The sequence below is a fragment of the Furipterus horrens genome, unplaced genomic scaffold (assembly GCF_987537825.1).
Source record: "Furipterus horrens unplaced genomic scaffold, mFurHor1.1.pri manual_scaffold_3, whole genome shotgun sequence".
In the NCBI taxonomy this organism is placed as follows: Eukaryota; Metazoa; Chordata; class Mammalia; order Chiroptera; family Furipteridae; genus Furipterus; species Furipterus horrens.
The window spans coordinates 185,072,802-185,096,506 of record NW_028327173.1 but is presented as its reverse complement, the minus strand read 5'-3'; the positions used below and the strand labels follow the sequence as shown (position 1 = coordinate 185,096,506).

At 45.1% G+C, this 23,705-nt stretch overlaps 1 protein-coding gene and 1 pseudogene across 1 annotated transcript in view; both read right to left on the bottom strand.

Annotated features, from left to right (window-relative positions):
* Window positions 1-17,343, bottom strand: part of PLEKHH1 (pleckstrin homology, MyTH4 and FERM domain containing H1) — a 49,376-nt gene extending 32,033 nt beyond the window's left edge. The window contains exons 1-2 of the mRNA XM_090271024.1: window positions 17,262-17,343; window positions 9,587-9,745 (exon numbers count right to left, since the gene is read on the bottom strand). Coding sequence (XP_090127150.1) covers window positions 9,587-9,712 — 126 coding nt within the window. The 5' untranslated portion in view covers window positions 9,713-9,745; window positions 17,262-17,343. The remainder of the gene's footprint in view (window positions 1-9,586; window positions 9,746-17,261) is intronic.
* A 2,699-nt stretch (window positions 17,344-20,042) lies between these two features.
* On the bottom strand, window positions 20,043-20,441 carry LOC150016944 (protein S100-P pseudogene; annotated as a pseudogene).
* Window positions 20,442-23,705: the final 3,264 nt, after the last annotated feature.

Below are 23,705 nucleotides of genomic sequence, written 5' to 3'. Positions count from 1 at the left end.
AAATAGAATGTATTTGAGTCCTACCTCTCAGCTAGACATTTCCATTTAAAGGGTCAAGAGTAGCCAGTGATGCTGGTCGGAGCCAGAAATCACTCCATTATTGACATCAGAGTGAGCATTGTTTCTCTCAAGATTTTAATATCCCTTTAAGGTGTGCTATCACTGAGGCAGAGAAAGAAAGGGCCCGTTCTAGCTCTGGGCTGGCTGCCACTGGGTTCTCACTGCTACCGACCCTCCCAGCTGCTCTTACCTTTCCAGCAAGGACACTTGAGACTCAAAGCATTTTGTACCCACCTTCATGCTGGAGTCTCCTTTTTCCTCTAAAACTAATCACAAAACATTCTGAACATCTGGAACTTTTAAAAAATATATATAAGGATCATCTATGTATCCATTATTATCAACAGCCCACCATCTCTGTTTGAAGAGAATATTTTTAACATCATGTTTCCTTCCATTTTTTATGAAGATAAATTTTCTCCATTGCCATTGAAAGTCCCAGGTGTGTCTAAGCTGGCATGTCTTCTCTCAATCCCAACATCAACACCTTCACGATGGCAGATCATTCTTCTTAGCACGTGTCTAAAGGACCACACCTGGAGCTCTGACATGCTGACGCTTGGGGTGGGCCACCCCTCATTTCAGTACTGTTTCTTCTCTCAGAGGGTTCCTTAGGACCATGTCCTCAGCTGTCCTTTTAGTCTGTGTGTCTAGGGTGATCTGCCAGCCAAGGTGTCAGGTTTAGGCGTCTGACTTTCAGGCAGGATCCACTTTCACCAGCTGTGACTCGCACATGAAGCTCATCAGCTGCCTGAGCACTGGCTGCAGCAACCTGATGAAATACACTTGGCACCAATCTGGTATTTAATGCCCATGTCCACAGCTCCTGGTGACACTCAGTGATGCTGTGAAATATCAGCCCCACAGCGGCGGGAGCGGCAGGAGCGGCGAGTGCTCCCCTGCGCTCCAAGGCACAGTCCGGCATGACGAGCAGTGGCCTGAGCCAAGAGCCGTGCCATCCTGGGTCTTAGCCTCCCTTTGTAAAGGGGGTTTGTTGTCCTTACCACTGCCTTGCACCCGCTGGAGAAAATGGTACAGGTAAGCACTAAGGCTCTGGAACCCAAATGGCTCTGCCAGGATGTGGCTTTAGGCAAATAAGTTCCTTGCCCTCCCTGTGCCTCAGTGTCCTCACCAGTAAAAAGAGTGTTAACGAGGCTCTACCTCGAAGGGCTGCTGTTGAAGATTACAGAGGATGCCTCCCGTAAACTCGTGTGTACAACCTGGCACTTACTGAGCAGTTACAGACGGAACTTATTTGCTGGTTTTTCATGTACAAAGATGGCACTTAGGGCCAGGGACAACAGTTTGCCTTGGACAGTCTGTTCATTTGTCATCCAGAATAATTAGTAATAGGGCTTCCTTTCTCTCTCCAAAGTGTCCTGGTTTAGATGATAAATTATATGGTCATCCTACTTAGGATCCATCTACAGAAAGAATGGCTTTTAGCCAGAGGTGGCCAACCATTAACCTACAGAGTGTCTTATAAGACCTACAATGCTGTGGGCGTTTAGCTGACAGCTCTAACTAAACAAGGCTACTTCTATGTGTCTGGCATGGGCTTACACACTTTACATGTGTTAACTTGTTTGATTTTTATCCCAATCCTAGGAGACAGGTACTATCATCCCTGTTGTACAGGTAAGGAAACTGACTAGAGCAATTAGGTAACGTGCCTAAGGTCACACAGCTAAGAGACAGAGCCAGGTTTCACACTCAGGAGGATTGGCTCCAGAGCCTATTGTATAGGCAGTCACTGTGCCTCTCACATGCCACAGGAAAACCCAGATTCCACAATCCCCAACTTCAGCTTCTCTTGAAAACTCAGAATATCTGGACACACTAGGGTTGCATTTGCTTCTGGCAATAACTACTTCCTCTTCTAGCTATAGCCCCGCCCTTGAATCCTCCCCAGCACCCCTGCGTCACTTATCTAGGTTACCTGCAAGCATCTGAGTTTGCAAACCCCTGTTTTAGCCAGTAAATGATTCTAACTGTTGTAATCAAAGACAGTGGTTTTCGACTTTGTTTTAGATCTTTTCTTTTGTTCAACTGAAATCCTATGCATATACCCAAATACACAAAATACATGACCGTGGGGCTGCCCTGGTACCTGACTATAGAAGAGGCAGGAGAGAAAGAGCACCAAGTCTTGTCTGTGGGTTGCACTGCACACCCTTAGCCCAGAACCTCCAGCAGTGAGTGAGCGGCCATCAGTCAGGCAGGCTCTGCACCTCACTGGTGCAGGTAAGCAAGCTGCTGGGACAGGTGGAGCGGGCGTCCACTAGAAGGATGTAAAGATCCATGTGGACCCTCTTACAGGCAGATTCCTGGGCCCTGCCCACAGAGATTTTTATTTAGCAAGTCTGAGTCATGGGCCCAAGAATGTGCTTGAAAAGAAAATGCCAGGTGAGCCTGATGCAGGTGGTCCACAGACCACATGCTGGAAAACACTAGACTGGCCACAGAATGCAAAGCAAAGCTAACTGATTCCTTTGGGGATGCATCCCAGGCTAGCCCCATCAGCACAGGGCTTCCGGAATGGCTTTGCAGGAGTCCAGCGTTCTATGGACACTATGGTTCCTGAGAAGTACTGTCTATAGTGGACCTTATAAAAAATGGGGGGGGGGTGTAAGGATAACAATAAAAAACCTCTCTATACACACACACACCTGCACACATGCTCATACACAGTGAATAAAAGTTCTAGAAGGCATCTGTTCCCAAAGCAACCCAGATCTGTCAGCACAGAGATCTGCTAAGGCTGATTGTGATGACTTTATGCAGATTTCAACACATTTCCAACCAGTCCTCACAGTCCTAGTAGTCCCCTTTCATAGTACCTGGCCTTCCCACAAGTTCTGAGGTATGCAGGATGCGTTACTGGGCCTCGGGTTCAACCCATACATTGCAACTGGTGCCTAAACTGAATCGCCAACTCTGTATAATCCATAGTCTGAGCAGGGGAGGAGCAATATTCATTGTTCTTTTGTTTAAGGAAACTGAACTGAGCCATTTACACATTCAAGAAAAGGTCTTGAGTTACAAATTGCTGATACATAAATATAAAACTAAGTGAATGTATTTCCTAACCCTGGTTAACAAAATTAGTAAGGGATTTTAAAAAACAGGAAGTGCACATGGTCCCATTGGAACAGGACTTGGGAAAAGCTACTTCAGTTAAAAACATTGAAGAAAAAATGTGAAAATTGCTTTATTACTTACTTCTTTTTAATTAAGTCCACTCAAATCCCTTTTGGAAGCAGGAAGTAAATAAATAAAAAATGTAAAGCCTACGTCGGTTCTAATATTGATAACATGTTCACCATGACATTTCTTACAAAGCTCTTTTGTGGACAGATCTATTCCCACTTTTCTGACAGGAAAACTGAGACACAAGTTTAGCAAGAATGAAAAAAGTCCAAGGGTCGTTCAGTAGCCATTGGCATGACCTCTTAGAATAGTATCAAGGTTTTAAATTGATCTGACTCGCCTTTGTGACCTCTTCAGCACACCAAGGAAGAGAACGCAGGAACTGCTTCCCAGGGAGCAGATCACAGGTGAACTCTAAGGCATTAGCCAATCCCTTGACTCCTGTACTGGGTGGAAAGTGAACCCTCAATGCACCCCGCCCACCTGGTGTCTGTGACAGCAGCACAGCAGACCTTGGGAGGTGTAAGAGCAGAACAGTTTGGTACCGTCTCCTCTCTCGCCGTTCACCTCCTCTCATCCTTAGATGAGGGATTATCATGTAGCCTTGACATTTTTTCTTTAAAAAAGAATTATTTCTAGCACAGATTATTCCAAGTTCAGAATGGCAGTTCTGCAAGAGGAAGTCAGGTATGAGTAGGCTGTGTGGCGGGGAAGGAGGAAGGGCATGCTTTCAAGCCTTAGCAGCCAGTGGGTGGAATCTGATCCAGGGCAGGGCCCGTCCCCTGGGAGACACCCAGGCTTGGCTTGCCTGGCATGCCAGCCAGCAGTGACTGAGTGGCATCAGTCACCCAGGCTCTGCACCTCATCTGCACTGATGAGCAAGCTGTTCAGACAGGTGGAGGGGGCAGGTGAGTGAGAGGGCTGGCCAGAGGGGCCCCATTGACCTGGCTCACCCAAGTGCAGGTAGGTACTGATGATGACTGACAAGTGAGTCTGGGGATGAGTGACAGACAGGACCTGGGCTCAGCCTCAGCAGGACCTCTCCTGAGAAACCCAATCATCTCTTCCTGGGATCTGAAACTTACCTTGATGTATTGTGGAAAACCTCTAGGGACTTGGTTTGGGGGTGACTGCAGGTGACAGGCACAGCTCCAACAATGAGCAACATGGTGTTTATGGCCTTAAGGATTCCCACCAAGAATTCCAGCAGACCTCTTCTCTAAGTCTTGGCCCCCTTGCTTACTGATGTCACCCAGCCCACAATCCCTACTCAAAGCGTCTTTCTCCCCTCTGCCCTCCACACTCCTGGTCTCTTCTGTCCTGTGTCTGCATGCTTCCCTTTCACTACCCAAGTCACACTCTGAGCTCCCAACATTTTTATGGGCAGTCATTCTGGCTACACAAAGGTCAAAAACAGCCAGGAAGAGAAGGGGCTGATGTTATGAAAGTTCAAACTACCCAGACCCAAGGAGCTGAGGAGAAAGAAGGTGTTCATTAATAATGTGTCTAAGGCTCCTGGGGAATAGGCAAGGGAAGCACTTCAAAAGGTCTCTTATTATGAAATAGTTCAGGCCAACAGAAACATGTAGAGAACCTTTTTTTTTTTTTTTTTTAGTTTTTAAAAAAGATTTTATTTTTATTTATTTTTAGTGAGAGGGGAAGGGAGGGAGAAAGAGAGGCAAAGATCAATGTGTGAGAGAAACATCAATGTGTGGTTGCCTCTTGCATGCCCCCAACTAGGGACCTGGCCTGCAACCTAGGCATATGTCCTGACCGGGAATCAAACCAGTGACCTTGCCATTCACAGGCTTGTGCTCAATCCTGAGCCACACCACCTAGGGCGAGAACCATTTTTAATAAAACATGTATCCCCCATCCAGCTGTGTCAAACTTTAATTTTTGTCAGAAATATTTTTAAGAAATGGACCATCTCAGATAGCTGAGGTCTCCCGTATACTTCTCTTCAATGTTACTCCTCTCCTGGTATTTACGATTTGCATATACCCCTAAACACTAGCCACTAACTACCATTTTGCATGTTTTAAAACTTTACATAAACTGAGTTGTTAAGGATATATATATATCCTTTTTTGTTCAATGTTGGTTCTTGAGATTTATTGACCTTATAAATGCAGCTCTACTTGATTTATTTTTAACTGCAGTGTCATATTTCATTGTACAAACATACTCAGTGTTTATCTAGCCCCTGTTGATAGACACTTAGAATATTTCCAATTTTTAATACATCAATACTGCAACATACATACTTATATATTTCTCATGACCAATATATTTGAATTTATTTCTACTGTTGCATTTGGCGCTTTCTGTTTACTCCTGTTTTTCTATACTTTTTTTCCTCTCCCTGCATGGATTTAATAGGCTTCCTTTATTTCATTTCCCTGCTCAACTGATTTGAAAGTTATATATTCGATTTGTTATTCCTGTTATTCTAGAGTCAAATTCTAGACTTACCTAGGCTGCTAAATGTTCCCTAGTTCTGCTCCCCATCTGTTCTCCCCTTCCCTCTCTTATAAACAGAACTTCCAACTTAGCAGAGCACATGGTTCTCCAGAATAAAAACTCTTACTTTCCAATCTTCCCTCCAGCTGGGTAACCAAGTTTTTGCCAATGGGATATGAACAGAAGAAATAAATTCAACCTCCAGGTCATGCACTTGAAAGGAAGAGTTGGGTGGACATCAGGATGAACCATCTTCAAACATGCAGCAGGTATCACTCTAGTTAGACTACTTACATCTGAGATACTACATAAGAAAATAAGCACCCGTCTGGTTTAAGCCATTGTTATTTTGGGTTCTTTCTTTTTTTCATTAAATTTTTTTTCTTTTTTTAAATTAATTCTAGAGGGAGGGGAAGGGAGGGAGAAAGAGAGGGAGAGAAACATTGATGTGAGAGAGAAACATTGATTGATTGCCTCTTGCACACTGAACCTGCAACTCAGGCATGTGCTCTGACCAGGAATCAAACCTGCCACCTTTTAACTTCCAGGACAATGCCCAACCAATTGAGCCACACCAGTCAGGACAGGGTTCTTTCATACAGTAGCCAACCTACTACCTAGCTAATATAGTAGATGTGGATTTAAAAAACTTTATCCTGCTTACATGCATTCTCCTTCCTGAATCTGGAGCTTCATGTCTTTCATCAAGTTCATACAATTTTAAGCCACTATTTCTTTGTTGATGGCTCTCCTTCCTTCTCTTCTCCACTTCTGGAATTTTATATAGGCTCTTGTAATTCTAGCATCCATGTCACAGCTTCTTCATGTCTTTGTAGGTGCCACATTTCCGTTCATTAAGTCTGTCATCAGTGGTGCCTAATCTGGTGTTTAATCTATCCACTGGACATTTCATTTCAATGAAAATGGTTTTCACTTTTAGCAGTTCTATTGGGTTCTTTTTAAAGTCAACCTGATATTTTTGAATAGTGTCTTGTTCTTGTCTCATGTTTTCAATTACTTCATTATGTCTTCAATAGTTTTAAGTTCATTTATTTTATAGTATCTTGCCAACAGTTCTATTATTGGAAGTTCTGGGGGGGGGGGGTCTAGTCCAGTTGTTTGTTGTATATTTGGACTTTCACTCACTTTACATTATTTTCTCAATATTCGGTCATTCTGAATCATATATTCATCTTCGTTAAAGCTTTTTTTTTCTTGTGAGAATCCAGTATGATCTGGGTTGAGGTCTTGTTTCTCCAGAGAGGTTCTGTGTCTGTTCCAACAAGGTCTCCCAGGGGTATCTCTGGCCTAGAACTTTGGGTCCTAATTCACACAGAGTGTAAATTCTAATGTTAAACCAGTATCACCATCGGGTTTTCAAGGAACTTCTTTTTTCTTTTTTCCTTTTTTCTGCCCAGAGCCTTGGCTAAGTATGAGAAGCTATTCTGTCACCTCCCTGTGCTAGTAGATGATTTTCTTTTCTTTGTTTACTCTTTTCATTTAGGGCAAAGCCCTTTCACAGTCCTGATGTTACATGGAGGTTTCAGTGTCAAGCCCAACCTCAAAATGGCCAGACCTCATCTCTGTCTCCCTAGATGTTAAAACTCAAACCTCAAAACTTCCATTACTAAAGAGAGGCCAGCCACACCCCCCATCCCACTCAGATGCCAGAGCTGAGCACCACTTGGGTTCTTCCTCTTTATTTTGCCTGCTAGGATCCCTCTTCTTTCAGTGTACAGCTCTATTGTAAATATTGTAAATATTTAATCCAGTACGTCTAGGTGTTTCTCACAGTGGTCATTTTGGGGGGGTTCTTTTGTTGTCCTTACTACTAGAAACGGAAGCCTCTTCCCTCTAAGATGTGTGTAGAACAGCTGGCTGATCCCTACTTACCCTTGCCTTCCCTTGCACACCTTCCCCAATGCCATAACCTAAAGCAAGGTTCTCAAGTTTTATAGTGTATAAAATCCATTTCTGGGAGCTTGTTAAACATGCAGATTACGAGCAGCACCCCAGAAGACTTGAATCAGCAGGGTTGGAGCAGGGCAGGAATGCACATGCTTAACAAGCATCGTGGGTTTCTGGCATACGTGGTCCGAGGACCCCCCCCTTCGAGAACGACTACATAAGGCCTGCTTTCCTCTCCCTGAGGTGGCGGAATTCTACCCTTTCTATTTGCAGTGTCTGAACCACCTCCGTAGGAACCCTGCCAATCTGTTCTGCAAAGCCTGAACGAGATGGCAGTGCCAAGAGACCCAAGGTTCACAAGTTCTAGTCCAGGCTAGTCCAGGGCCCCGCCTCTCAGCAGTGAAAATGCAGAGTTGATGACAATAACTTGTCTTCCTGGACTCTGGATTGTGGGCCTGTCACTAAAACAGGCCATTCATTGAGGCTTTACTAATCAAGACTTCAACATTACTTAGAGGAAGGTGGCCTAAATTTTACTTTTGCACTCTAAAAGAAAGGTTTGCTAAATAAGCAGATGGGTACCGTAAACAAAACTATACAGAGAATGGTTGATTCAATTAAGATTATATGTGTGTGTGTATATATATAATATATATATTATATACTTATATAATATATATTAAAAATATATATATATATATATATATTTAGCACAGGTCTTACTCTCTAGATGGGTTATGCTCCAAATTACTACTGAAAGTCAGTCATTTAGAAGCCATCTTCCTAAGGAAACATTAGAAATGGTGGTCACTTTCCCATACCAACACACCCAAACCTGTAAAGATAGTAATTGTTCCCATTTAAGACCTATTCTATGCTGGAACCTTTACATAGGTGATCTGATACAATTCTCAAAATAACTCTAAAAGGTTGACATTTGTGTTCCTGCCTTAGAGGTGAATGGACTTGCTTAGGGTGACATAGCTAATAAGTCAGGTATGTCTGGCTCCACAGCCTGTGTCCTTGTCACCAGGAAACCAGGCTGCCTTCCATGGTTCCTATGCTTAATGGAGGGTGAACAGTAGGGTGGAGATTTCTAGTCTTCTCTCCTAAACCATCCCCCCCCTCACTGAAGAGATGTTAATGGAATATTAGAACCTCCGCTGCAGCCACATGTGATACAGGAGGTGATGGAGGACCAAGACAACTTGTGTCACTTCTTTGGTGTGCCATACAAAGAAGCAGAGCAGGGAGGAATGCCAGATGACAGAGTAATAAACTGCTTTGATATTGGCCTTAAAAAAAAAAACTTACTTACTTGGGTGGGTTTCATTTTGCATGTGTGAAAAGCATCTTATTAAAATTTCACCTTCCTGCAATGAGTAGTAAGTAAGCCCTAAGGATCGAATGTACAGTATAGTGAAGATGGACAACGGTGTTGTATTATAATCATCAAACTTACTTAGAAACTAGAACTTAATCATTCTAACCACTGAAAAGAAATGATAGCTCTGGCTGGTGTGGCTCAGTGGATTGAATGCCCACCTGAGAACTTAAAGGTCACAGGTTTGATTCTCGGTAAGGGCACATGCCTGGGTTTTGGGCCAGGTCCCCAGTTGGGATGTGCAAGAGGCAACTGATCAATGTATCTCTCACACATTGATGTTTCTCTCCCTCTCTTTCTCCCTCCTTTCCTCTGTCTCTAAAAAATTAAATAAATAAAATCTTTAAAAAATGAAATGATGATTATTAATGTGATAGAGCTGCTAATTATCACTATAATGGCAATCATATTACAATGCATAAATATTATCAAATGAACACGTTCAACACCTTAAATTACAGTTATACGTCAAATATATTTCAATTAAAAATACAGAAATGAAATAAAACAACAACAAAAGAAAGCTCACCTTCTTCCCCACCTCTCCCTCTCTAACTCTGGCCCTCTCTGACACAGACTTTTGAAGTGAGATTAGGCAGCTACCTGCTCTCCAGAACTCACCTTGTCAGCAAGCAGCTCCCTTATCTTGCTGGCCTGTAGGCGGAACCTGAAAAGCTGGGTTTCTAGGGCCAGGCAGCGTTTCTGCCAGTCCATGCTGGTCCGTGTCTCCACCTTGAGTTCAGCCATGATGGAATCAACTTCTGGATATTCCAGGGAGCCCTGAGGACCAGCGCACAGAGAGAGGGAAAGATAAGTAAGCATGGGAGGAACAGTTGTTTCGGGAAAAGAGAGGAGACCAAAGGACAGAGAAAACAGGGCTGGGGCAGGTGAGTCAGTTGCTGCTTTCTCTCTGTCCTATGGCCCCTCCTTTCTCAGCTCAGTGTGCCACATTCTATCATAAGTTAGCTGAGCAACCTCAGGGGATTACAAAACCTGAGAAACCATAAGAAGAACCTAGTTTCATTTATTTTATTTTTTTATCCTCACCTGAGGACATGCTTATTCATTTTAGAGAGAGGAGAAGGGAGGGAGAGAGAGGGGGAGAGAAACATTGATGTGAGAAACATCGATTGGTTGCCTGTCATATGCACCCAGACCGGGACCAAACCCACAACCCAGGCATGTGTCCTGACCAGGAATCAAACCGGCAACCTTTCAGTTTACAGGATGATGCTCAACCAACTGAGCCATACAGGCCAGGGCAGGGCTCATTTGTTTTTCATGCAATAATTTCATTTAACAAATTTTTATCCATTCAACAAATATTTATGTGCCAGATACTGTTCTAAGCACTGGAGATGCAAAGATAAATAACAGACGTCCCTTGTCTTTGAGTTTTTCAAGGAAGACTAATAGCAAAATCACAATACAGTCACAATAGCTAATCAATATACAGATAGATAGGTAAATGGGGCAGGCTACGCAGGGGAGGGTGGGGAAGGTGTAGCGTTCACTCAGCTCACTGAAGGCAAGACCCTGGTTTCCAGGTTAGTTCTGGTTCTACAGAGATTTCAGGTGAGGAAATATGGGAAGAAAATATGATGCTTTGAATTTCTTTGAAAATGTTCTATTTAGTTGGGATTTTGTCAATTGTTATCACTGAACTGTCCTGCTTTGGAACAGATTCTCACTCTTTCCTTTAAGTTATAAAATGTGAACCAGAAATCTAGTAGACATTTTGCTGCAGCCTCTGGAGAAAGCCACAAACCTTTGGAAAACACCTGATAACAAATTCAGAACAAATCAAGTAGACACCTGTATTTCTCCAGCCAGGGGAATTTACCCAGACATCTCCTGGACATATTTTTAGAGAAGAGAAAGAGACAATGAAGGATGTAAGCGTGTGCGTGAGAGAGGAGCTACGGACAAAAGTGAACACAGAGGAGGGAAAGGTCAGAACACAGCAATCATCAGGACTTTAAAAATCCCTTCTAGGCTGCTACTAGTCCTTATATTTGGCAACAAGCAAAAACTTGGTCTGTCCCAAACCATGGCATATGATCACCCTAGTACTGGTAATTTTACAGAACGATTGTTCTTTTTTCTAGGTTGATATTTTTTAAATGTCATCTGTTAGAGATACGTATGATTTACAGGAGCAGTGATATAATGTCTGTGATGTGCCTTAGAACACTTCATGGGAGGGGGTGAAGAGCGGTGGGGAGGGAGATATGTGAAATCAGATTTAACAAAATGTTAACTTTTGAAGCTGGGTGAGGGGTACGTGGTGGGAGTTCTTTATACTGGTCTTGCTACTTGAATACATGCCTGGAATTTTCCATAGTGCAAATCTGCTATTTTTAAATCCCCTTTCCCTTTCTACAGGAGCCGTATGGCCTCAGAAAACCCCACCACCTCCTGTACTGTCGCCAAATATTACCCAGGTGCACCAGTGAGCCTGTCTTCGATGGGTGAACTACCATGTTGCTTCCTACCTCACAATTGACTTTTATAAGCATCTTTCTCCCATTACAGACCACAAATAGCAATCATTTATTGAGTTCTTGCTGTATGCCAGGCACATGTGGCCTCTTTAATCCTTTCAACCCATGAATTATGGGTGGGCGTGAGTCCACTGTCTCACCTGAGGGCACTGAGGAGCTGAGAGGCTGGCAGGCGTACACAGAGTTCCACACCAGAATTCTCATGCCAAAGTCCCTGTTCTTAGCCATTGTGCTCTTTGCCCATCCAGAAACTGGAAAGAATTCTGATTTCACCAAGAGTGGGGTGGATGGTTAAGAATGAAAGAAATACTTTAGAAGATCTTTCAGGATCGTTGGCACTAAGATGAGCCTATATTCCAGATTGTTCAGAGCATTCTGGTCTAAACTATTCTGACACCATAAACTCCATAAGCACAGACATTTATCATGTGTCCCGACTTCTCATTTAAAAAACAGGGCCAATAAACCTGTAGAGAAAGGCTCAACAATGAAACCACTGATGAGTCTGGTGTCTTAAGTCTTTTGGTTCTGGGTTGCTCAGAACATTGGACTATGATCTCAGCCCTGCTCTCCCGGAACTGTCATCCCAAACAATCCCGACATTGTGACCTCCCAGCAACCCCCACCCACCTCAAAGGACTGGGACCAACAGGAACGGTCAGGAAGACAAAAGACAAAAACAAAACATGACCTCTGCTGAGCTAAGATCACAGCTGAAAAGACAAAACAGAACCTTGTGGGGCCCCAGAGAAGGCTCTGAGGCCTTGCCTTTGACTTCCTTTGCCCCTTAGAGGGCTTTTGCTTTTCCTTAAAATTTTTTTAAAGTCGTAGATTTGAAACTAGGATCTGAAACTCTTGCATCAACCAAGTAAAAACAAAGGCCAGGGGAAACAACTGTTTTATTGTGTTGATAGAGTTTGTTGGACTTTGATTGCCTTTTACTGATGGTCAAAGCTGAGGCTCAGATTCCATAGGGAGAGTGGGAACCCAAATTATCAAAATCTCCAGGGCCAATGGAAATAAAATACGTCACTGGCCTCTGCCTGGCCCTGACATCTAAGATTATACCTAGACTGAAGGGGGTGCTTTCTTCGATCAAGCATCTTCATGACATCATGGTTTTGAATCAGTCAGGTGCCTGCTAATCCTCTCCCTGCCTTTGGGATGCTGCCCAGAGGGCTGGCATCATGCTAGGCTTGTCTCCACACGAAGAGAGCTAAGAGGTTTCAAAACAGATTGGGAGCAAGGTGCCTGCTGCCAAGCACAAGGCCTACTCAGAGGCTCTTTCAACAGAAGCAGGTGGTCAGAGAAGCAGCTATAAAACCCGAGATAAAAAGGGAAGATACCAGTAAGTTGAGTCACACCTGCTGAGTTACCTTGCACTTGTACCTCCTGTAAAAATGCACGAGGAGCAGAAATAAATTTACAGAATGGGTTTTTAACTGTTCAAAGCATCGCCACATACGTTCTTTCTTTCCTTGTCGTCTCCACATCCCCGAGAGGCAGGACAATGAGCAGGTGAGAAACTCATCACATCTGTGACTTGCTTAGAGACACAGGGCTAAGGAGTTATCAGCGCTGGGCCAAGACTCCTGATTCCCCAACACATAGAACATCCTCTTTCCATGAAGATGCTTCAGCAGTGATGGTCGAGCCTCATGCTACCAGGCTGGTTTCACACAGATACAACACTAACAGCAGAAACAGATGGGGAAATGAGAGAAGGGACCTGAGATGGGGACAAAAGCTCAATTTTTTTTTTCATTTTTTTCCACATAATTAGAGAGAATAGTACAGTAAGTCCCTATGTCCCCTCCACCCAGCTACAATTATCATCAGTTCACAGCCGCTCTTGTGAAACCAAGTTCCCCTGATTCCCACTAGTGCCCAGCATGCTAAACTGCTTAGCAGGTGACAAATGACTGCCATGGACTTGACACCTGCTCTGGAATCCCCTAAGTCCTCGAGCACCCTGTGCTGACCTGTCACAGAGGTTGGCAGAGATCAGCCTCGGAGGGAGGGGCTTCGGGCCTAATGGGTGGTGAAAAGAGGGCACAGGGAGTTGTTAGGCGACTTCAGACTCTGGGCCTGCATCAGAGAAAACACAAACCTGGCCTGGGATGGCTCTGGCAAGTTCAGGAATTTGACCAGAAATTGACAAAATGCTGAGATTAAATTTAATTCAACCAATCTTTGTTAAGTGATTCCTATGTACAATGTTGGGCCCATAAAGATGAATAAACGTTGGTGGCTTGCAAGGCTCAAATCTACAGTCTGAACATCCTGGAACTTCTCTGCAAAGGGGGCCAATCAATACAAGAGCCTAAAAGAAAGAGGTCAAAAGTCGCTGCAGGTGGCATCAGAGGGTAACAGGCACTCTGTTCGGGGTACAATTTCCACTGGGCTCTCTTGTGTCACCTCCCTATGGTTCATTCTCTGAGTGTGAGCACCTTCTGTGATTTCCACTTGCTAGTGATGGGCTACCACCATCTTCTGAAAGTGCTCTGACCCCCTGCCCAGCTGTGGGGGAGGAAGAGCTCTGTGTACCCTTTCTGAGGATGGAGCTGCAGGGAGGTGAGTGGACACAAGGGCACAGCTCCCTCTGAGTTTGCACCATCATTTGATGGCACCAACAACATGCATTTGACCTCTTCTGGATGCCGAGCTGAGGTTCCTAGGACACAGAGCTCCTGGTGGCATTCGGAGCCCAACTTCCTCCCCCCACCACCCCCCTGCACATTTCCCAGTGTTGAGGAGGCAGGAAAAGGTGAGCAAGTTCCAGCCTTCAGGGGTCTAAATACCAGAAGAAGGGGCTAGGACAACCAGCAATAGCATCCCTAGAGAACAAAACCAGTAAAGAGAATCAGCAGTGTAGTAATTAAGATCCCGCATTCAGGTGCCAAAGAGGCCTGAGTTTGCATACTGGCTCAGGCACTAATTAATCCTGTGACCTTAAATTATCTGCTCACTTTCTCCAAGCCTCAGTTCCATTTTGAAATTGAGGGCAATACTTCCAAAGGAGAGCAATAATATTAGGTTGAACCAGACAAACCTGGTGATTTCATAGACCACGCTATACGGATTTTTTTTGAGAATTAAGGGGGATGTTACAGAAGCCTGCCAGATGGCAAGCATTCAATAAATGACAGCTATTATCAACAAGCAAAGGCAAACCAGCAGTGCCTGGGCAGATGGGGTGATGTGGCCGGTAGGTGTGGTCACCACCAGATCCACCTTGGAGAGAAGGTCCGGGGATTTTTAAAAATAATTTTACCTCTTTATTTTATTTTATTTTTGAATATTGAACCAAAAAGTAAATAATACAATGTAAGGATTCTCCTCCCCCTGTACTTCACCTATAGTTCTACTCAGAGGAAATCATTATTATGGGTTTCTGTGTCTTTCAGAGATATTCAGTGCATAGACAAGCATTCACATACATGCTGCACACACACAAATGGTGACACATGCAACACCCTGTACTTAACACAACTTAGAGATCATCCTGTATCAATATACATATCTATCCCATGTTCCCTCCATGCTTTTTAATATCTTTATTGGATTCTATATGTGGCTACTACATGATTTTATAGTCATGTGCCACATAACAATGTTTCAAAGTCAATGATAAAATGCATATATAATGGTTCCCAAAATATAATGGGGTTGAACACCTAGGGACGTCATAGCTGACATAATGTCATAGTCCAGCACATGACTCACATGTCTGTGATGCTGCCAGTCATAGAAAAGTACAGCATGTACAATTACATACACTACATAATACTTCATGATAACAAACAACTGTTACTGGCTTATATATTAACTATACAATACTTTTATTGTTATTTTAGACTGTACTCTTTCCACTTAGTAAAAAGTCTCTTGATTGCATTGTTTTGTTCTGTGCTTGATTTCATCTCGTGTTGTTTTGTACAGTAATACGCTGTACATGTTTGTAATCTAGGAGCTGCAGGCTATACCACATCGCCCAGTGTGCAGCGGGCTGTACCACCTAGGTTTGTGTAAGTGAACTCTATGATGTTTGCACACAGTGACATGGCCAAATGACCCATTTATCAAAATGTAGCCATCATTAAGTGGTGCATGACTGTATTCAAGAGTCCCTTACTGACAGACATTTGGGTTGTTTGAAACCTTTTGCTAAAATAAACAATGCTGCAATGAATATTCAATGAGTATACATCATTTCATACTTATCAGAATAAAATCCTAAAAATGGAATTGTAGGGTTAAGTGGCACACATTTTTAAATGGCTAAATAGTCTAAATTGCCTTCCCTTGTGGCTATTCTAATTCACACTCCAGCCAGCAAAAGGTGCCTGTTTCCCTGCGGGGGAGGGCAGTTTTTGCATTAGTTTTTTTACAGAAGGGAGAGGCACTCTGCTCTGCAGGATGGTGGCTCCGCAGTCAGCCTTCTGTGAGGTTACCTGGATCAGGAGTGAAGGAATCCTGGCACTTTACCGTCAGCATGTGTAAAGCACTCTGCAGCCCAGAAGGAGTGCAGATGCCACACACACATAGTCTTCGCCTCAGAGAGAAAAGGGAATAGTAAGGCTTGCAGGGGGAGGAGAGGAGTATCGTGGGAGGTAAGGACTTCCTCCTCTTAGCTGGGGACTTCTGAAGAGGGCAGAAGCACCGCACGTTCTCAGCTGTTAGTTTTAATGAGTTTGGGAACACAGGATGTACCCCACCATAACCCAGAACTGAGCAGAACCCCCTCAGCAGCCTACTGGGGAGGGAGGGTGATTGGACAGTGGACCAAATCCTTTGGAATTTAAGAGGCTTGGATGTGTGTCTGGCCTCTTTCACTTTTTAACTATATGAACTTGAGCAAATAATTTTTCTGGGTATGTTTCCTCTTGTAAAACGGAGAGAATACATAATATGCAGAAATACTAGAATGGATGCTTTATAAAGTGCTACATGATGTTACCATATTCAGTGTCTGGTGCATATCAGACAGTCCAAAATAGTCTTATGAAGGAACAAATGCCTTTTCCACTGGAATTGTTATTAAAGTGACCATTCAAATGAAGTTTTAGCTGGAACTAAGGCTCTGTCTGGAAGACTTTTATGAGGTGGATTCATAGTGAAAGCTTATGGAAGTGACCCGGCAGAGAGAAATCAACAGGGAGCGCGGATCCCACTCCCTGAAGAGGGTCTTCACTACCTCTGCCATCCCCATCCCCCCCCCTGCCTCGACCCCCCATTAAGGCCCCCTGGTCCCTAGGGACCGATTCCTCTCTGAGGCTCCTAGGACACAAAGCTCCTGGTGTCATTCGGCGCTCAAGTTGTTTTTTTTTTCTTTTTTCTGCACGGCTGACCTGCCTCTAGGAGTCGAGTCTGAACCCATTAGAAGCCCTAAGACAACCACCTAGAAATCACAGAAAAGAAAAATCTAAGATAAGGCGGGTAGGGCAGAGGGAGGAACGAAACCGAGCGAGAGAGAGCACAGGCAACGCGGTGGAAAGCCTGCAAGTACAGTCCGAGGGCCCTTCCCGGGAGCAACTGGATCCAGCCGGTCCCAAACTCCCGGTCTTCCCTAGAAAGTCTACTCCTCGCCTTCGGGTGCGGGTTCCCGAGCGCGCCCTGTGCGGCTCCCAGCGCTCCCAGCTGCGGGGAGCTCGGGTCCAGGTGAGCAGGCACCTGCTCCGGAATCGCCCTCCGGCCGTAGGGGGCCGGTCCTCTCCGCTCAGTCAAACACCTTCCGGGCCAGCGCACACCCCTAGCCCATCCCTGCCCGAGGGGCGCAAGGTGCCACTCACCTCTAGGGAGCTCGCGGGCGTTCCTGCCGCGCACCCAGCCCACGGGCGCCCTCCGCGCCCGTACGCCGCTGACCTTGCGCCGTTCTCGTCCGAGTCCACGGCGGCCGCCGGGTCTCCGTTTCCCGGCAGCAGGGGTCGGGGTGGGCGGGGCGGGGAGAGGCTGGGGCCTGGAGGGGTGCCGGCAGGCTGGCCGCACAAAGGCGAGGCGAGCCGCACCTCCCTGCGCCCCATTCAACGCTCCGCCGCGCTCCCTCCGCCCCGCCTGCTCCCCGCCCGCTCCCCGCCCGCTCCTTAAAGGCAGAGCGCCGGGCTCGGCTCTCGGGACGCTCGCGGAGAGGCACAGGAAATGACCTCAGCAGGCTCCAGACTCCCACCTCTCCGCACCGCTGGGCTCGTCCCTGGGGCTCCGGGGGGCGCTGGGGGCCCTGCGGCCGGTGAGGGTCTCCCGGGCTCCGGCCCCGAGCTCTCTGCGGAGGCCGCACTAGCTGCCCCAAGGGACGGCCGAGGGTGCCTCTGGATCAGCTCTGCTCCCATCAAGCGTGGGACCCTCGCAGTAGGGGCGCAAGACCAGATCCCCCCCCCCACACACACACGCAAACACCCCAAAGGAGGTTCGAGGATTTGGCGACCTGTAAAAACTTTAACACCCAGACATTTAACAGAAGTTCTAGTTTCAAACAACCTGTCCCACTGGCGTACAGATTGATTTGTAATTTGGATGAAAAGAAAAAAGTCACTGCAGCCCAGAAGGTAACTTGCTTATGTCTATATGTATATACGTACGTGTGCATGCAGTACTTATTTAAAGGAGCCGGCCGAGAAGGCAGAAAGGCAAACAGGACACAGCCTGTTGGTCAGTTCGCAGGGCTGTCTTCAGTGTACCCTTGTTGTTCATCGGCTTCCAGTCCCTCAGCTCACCAGTGTAATCCTACACACAGAGTGGTTGGATCACTCAACTTTTGGTTAGATGGGTATGGGGTAAAAGCTTGCTCCCCAAAGGAATGAACAGGCAAACACCAACAGGGCTGTGTTCTCCAAAGGGGCTTTAGAAAACTCAGTCTAGGCGGTAGTGAAGGATCCCCTGGCTCCAACCCGGGTCTGAATCTGAATCTCTGAAAGTAAGGCTGGGAAGTTGCCTAGCTAGCAAGCTCCCCAGGTGACTCTCATGCACAGTCTTGAGAGCCCGGACACTATGAAAAGATGGTGGTCCTAGTAGTTCAGGAGGCCAAAGGTGAAAGTTAAACTGGGACTGTTGAACTCCTGGGGCTGAACTGCAAATAGATTCATACATCCTGGGAATTGGGATAGGTCAGCCCAGTCTGTCGGACACTGGCCTCTGCTGTCCCCTTCAACACGCTGGAAATTGCCTAAGGAAACCCAAGAGCAAGTCCTCTGGAATTTGTAAGGGAGAGTCATTCATTCATGCATTCATTCACTTTGAATTGGTAATCATGCACATAGTATAAACGTCAAATAATACAGAAGGACTAACAATGAAAAGTGAGTCTTCCTCTGCCTTCCCCACCCCCCGCCCCAGATCACTCTTCCCCAAACACAACTACTGTTGAGTTTTTGTATGTATCCTTTCACAATACTTTATGCATATGTAAGTATTCATGAATTCATAAATGCATATGTATTCGTATCCCCCTTTCAACACTAAGGAAGTATCCCTTGCTTTTTGCTCTGACATTACTATTTGTTGACTCTAAGTGTAACATATCAGCACACTTAGAGATGCCTTATTTTTAATGGTTCCCTAGTTTTCTTAATGATGGATATTTAGGATGTTTTTAATCAGGCTATTACATACCTTGCTACAATGACCGTCTTTGTATATACTTCTTGGTCCACATGTATGACTTTATGGTTTAAAACATAGAAGTGGGACTACTGGCTCTAAACACAATGGGAATCTTAAATTCCAATAGATGCCGCCAAATTGCTCTCAGAGGAGACTGCACCAACCTACACTTCTATTAGTGTGTGTGAGTAGCCTTTATTTTCCTCTGACCCGTGCCAATGAAGTGATTTATCACAAAGTTCACAGCTTTTAGAAAGGCAGGACTAAATGAGCTGATGTACACGGACAACCTGAGAACACTGCTAGCACAGAGGGACACAAGGACATGTTAGCTCTCAACACATTCCTCTGTGTGACTGCTCCCTGCTTTGGGCTTTGTTTAAATTCCAGCTCTGTAAACTTGGGCAAGTTCCTTAGCCTCTCTGGGACTCAGTTTCCTTATCTTTAATATGAGAATCATAATTACTGCCTCTGGAGTTGGTTTGAGGATTAAATCAGATAAAAGAGATACATAAATTTTGGGATCCAATTATTCTTCAATAAGTGATAGCGATTCTTTTTCCCCTCAAACTTTCCTCCCAACTTTTTATTTTTTTAAGTATATTTTCTTGATTATGTTGTTACAGTAGTCCCAGTTTTTTTCCCTTTGCTCCCCTCTGCCCAATACCCCCTTCCCTCCAGCAATCCCACCCCCCTTAGTTCATGTCCATGGGTCATGCATATAAGTTATTTGGCTTCACCCTTTCCTATATTTTTCTTAACATCCCCCTGTCTATTTTGTACCAACTGATTATGCTTCTTAGTCCCTGCACCATTTCCCCATTTCTCCCCCTCCCCGTCTCCCCTCCCAGCTGATAACCCTCGTACCTATGACCCCCGTACCTATGATTTTGTTTATATTCTGGTTTGCTTAGTTGAATTTTTTTTAAGTATATTTTCTTTTCTTTTCTTTTTTTTTTCATTTCACATTTTATTCATCAGACTGCCATCAGCTTGCTCAGCCCAGAGAAGTAATTGTAGCCAAGAGCTTTCTGGAAGGCAGGGGCCGGCTCCCTGTGCCCACTCTGGGAATCCGGGTCCGCAGGGCAGCAGTTGAGTCCCTTCTTCTGGAAGAACGTGTGACAGGCAGACGTGATCGCAGCCACAAACACTATGAACTCGTTGAAATCCACGGTGGCGTCTCCATTGGCGTCCAGGTCCTTGAGCAGCTTGTCCACGACCTCCTTGTCCCTTCCACTCTGCAGGAAGCCCGGGAGCTCCTTCTCCAGGAGCACCTTCAGCTTGCCTTTGCTCAGGCTCTGCTTGTTGCCATCCCCGCCCACGTACTGGGAGAACAGCTCGATGATCATGGCTATGGCTGCCTCCAGCTGTGACATGGTGCTGCAGCGGTGGTTCCCATCCCTCCCGGTGGCTGGTGTGGCTGAGGAAACCTTTTTTAAGTATATTTTCTTGATTATATTGTTACAGTAGTCCCAATTATTTTCCCTTTGCTCCCCTCTGCCCAATACCCCCTTCCCTCCAGCAATCCCAACCCCCTTAGTTCATGTCCATGGGTCGTGCATGTAAGTTCTTTGGCTTCACCCTTTTCTATATTTTTCTTAACATCCCCCTGTCTATTTTGTACCAACCAATTATGCTTCTTAATCCCTGCACCATTTCCCCATTTCTCCCCCTTTCCCCTCCCAGCTGATAACCCTCCAAATGATCCCCATACCTGTGATTCTGTTCTTATTGTGGTTTGCTTAGGTGGATTTCGTTTTTAATTTTAGGTTCAGTTGTTGATAGTTGTTGAGTTTGTTGTCATTTTAATGTTCATAATTTTGATCTTTTTCTTAAGTAAGTCCCTTTGACATTTCATACAATAATAGCCTGGTGATGATGAACTCCTTTAGCTTTACCTTGTCTGGGAAGCACTTTATCTGCCCTTCCATTCTAAATGATAGCTTTTCTGGGTAGAGTAATCTTGATTGTAGGTCCTTGCTTTTCATCACATTGAATACTTCTTGCCAGTCCCTTCTTGCTCACAAAGTTTCTTTTGAGAAATCAGGTGATAGTCTTATAAGCACCCCTTTGTAGGAAACTCTCTGCTTTTCTCTTGCTGCTTTTAAGATTCTCTCTTTATCTTGAACCTTTGGCATTTTAATGATGACATGCCTTGGTGTGGTCCTTTTTGGGTCTAGTTTGTTTGGGGCTCTCTGTGCTTCCTTGACTTGTATGACTATTTCCTTCACCAAATTTGGGAAGCTTTCCTTCATTATTTTTTCATATAAGCTTTTGATTTCTTGCTTTTCTTCTTCTATGATTGATGTTGGCACATTTAAAGTTATCCCAGAGGTTTCTAAGCCTCTACTTATTTTTTTCAATTCTTGTTTCCTCATTCTGTACTGGTTGACTGCTTTTTTTCTTCCTTATGTTCCAAAAAACTGACTTGAACCCCAGTTTTCTTCTCTTCACCATTGGTTTTGTGTGGATTTTCCTTTGTTTCATTTAGCATAGCCTTCACTTCTTCCCTTATATGTTTGCTGTACTTAAGCATATCTGTCAAGCCTGTGAGCATCTTTATCCCCAGTGTTTTGAACTCTGCATTTATTAGACTGGCTATCTCCTCATCTGTTAGGTTGGCTCTCTCCTTGTAGCTTAGTTCTTCCATTGAAACCTTGATCCATTCCCTCTTTCGGGCCACACTTCTCTGTCTCCTCATCTTGACAGGCTCCCTGTGTTTGTTTGCCTCTGTGTCTTAGGTAGAGTTGTCACACCTGTAATGTTGTAAGGGGTGGAGCCTTAGGTATTCATCAGTATGGGCAACCCATTTCACCATGTTGTGGTGCTGTATGTGGGGGGAGGGGTCTGAGAGGGAACAATGCCTCTTGCTCAGCCCTCGCCCCTTTTCCAGGCACTTCTCCCACTTCCATATGGGACTGGCTCCCCTCTAGCTGTTGCCCTGGGTGTCGTTCCCAGAGTGGTTAGGTCTGCGGACCTTGTAGGACTGTGGGGGCCCTTTAAACAAGCGGACTTTACTGAGAAACTGGCAGTTTCTTCCTCCGCCCCAACCCCCACTGGTTTGCACAGTCAGAAGCAATGAGGCTTTATTTTCACCAGACCCTGATCTGTGCGGTCTGATTTGGTGCTGGGAGCGCTCCCCAGGTGTGCCTCCCCACTTTTTAAAATGTGTGACTGCGCTTTCTGCCAGCCTATTGCTGCCGCCACTGCCGTTGCCACTGCCACACTGCTTCCTCTCTGCCCCAGCTCCACCCCTCCTATCTGTCTGGATGAGTATTTCTTATTTATATCTGTTCGTTGGACTTCCTTTCAGCTTGATATTCTGGAACTTCTGGTTGTCTCTAGTTTTGAGGTAGTTTTATTTCTTCTTAGTTGTGGAGGGAGATGCAGCATGTCTGTCTAGGCCTCCATCTTGGCTGGAAGTCTCCTCCCTACTTTTTATTTTGAAAATTTCAAACCTACAGACGTTCAAAAAAAAAAAAATAGTACATTAAATACTCATATACTCTTCACCTAGATCTACCAAGTGTTAACATATTGCCACATTCCGCCCCCCCGCCCCTCTCTCTCATTTGAGAGTTAGTTGTATACAACTTTTTTATCCTTTATTTTACACAAAAGCTTTTTGAGCTTTTGTAAGAAACAAGGACATAGTGACTCCCAAACCAATACAAAATCAGTAATAACAAAGGGCAAATGTAATTAAAGGGTCTAAAGGGCAAATGTAATTAGAAGATCTCTGAGAGGGGAGTTGACAGCATTAGCATATTCACAAATCACAAAAAGGGCATTTAGATAACCGTGTTAGATTTAACTCTGGAGTAACCAGTAATGGAGAAACCCGGAGAAGAAGAGGGGAGGGGAAAGCTAATCACGTTCAGGGCGGGAAGCTAATCAATTTCACTTTAGAGTGGCAATTTCACTTTAGGGTGGGGAAGCTAAGACTATAAAACCAGCCATCTTTGTCTACTTGGCCCGCACATTCTCCTGGCTGAGGGTGCACCCGGCTCTGCAGACTCGTGAATAAACACCTCGCTTTGCTGCTCAAGTCCTGTGTCCCAGTTTTTATTGTGAGCGTTTCTCACACTTTTATTCCTAAATACTTTAGCATGTACTTTCCTAAGAACAAGGATGTTCTCTAAATATCACTTTTAGGAAATTTAACATAGGTACAATACTATCATCTACAATGCAGGGCATATTCTAATTTCCCCAGTTGTCCCAATAATGGCCTTTATATCTGAGTTTTATAGCTCTTTTACCTAGTACTCACAGAGTGAATGGATGATTAGAGGAAAATGGGCTCATCCCCTCCTCCACTCCAGGGAGAGTGGCTCCCATAGCCCTAGACCCTGGCATTCTTTGGGGGCTGCAAGTAATCAATAACTAGGCATGAGGGATGCTCACAGGCAGAGCAGGCTTTCCCATCTAATAGTCCTTTGCTGATGTTGCCTCCCCTGCTTGACCCAGCCAGCCCATGCTCCATCTCCCCACAACTCTGGTGGGGTTCCTGGTGTCCTCTCTACCTCCTCCACGGGTCCCCAGTCAGCAGAAGAATCTGTTCTGGCTCCAGTGAGACCCGGCTTCTATGTTACCCTGAACCACAGCCCCCACCCTTGTGCCACCCTACCTCAGGGGTG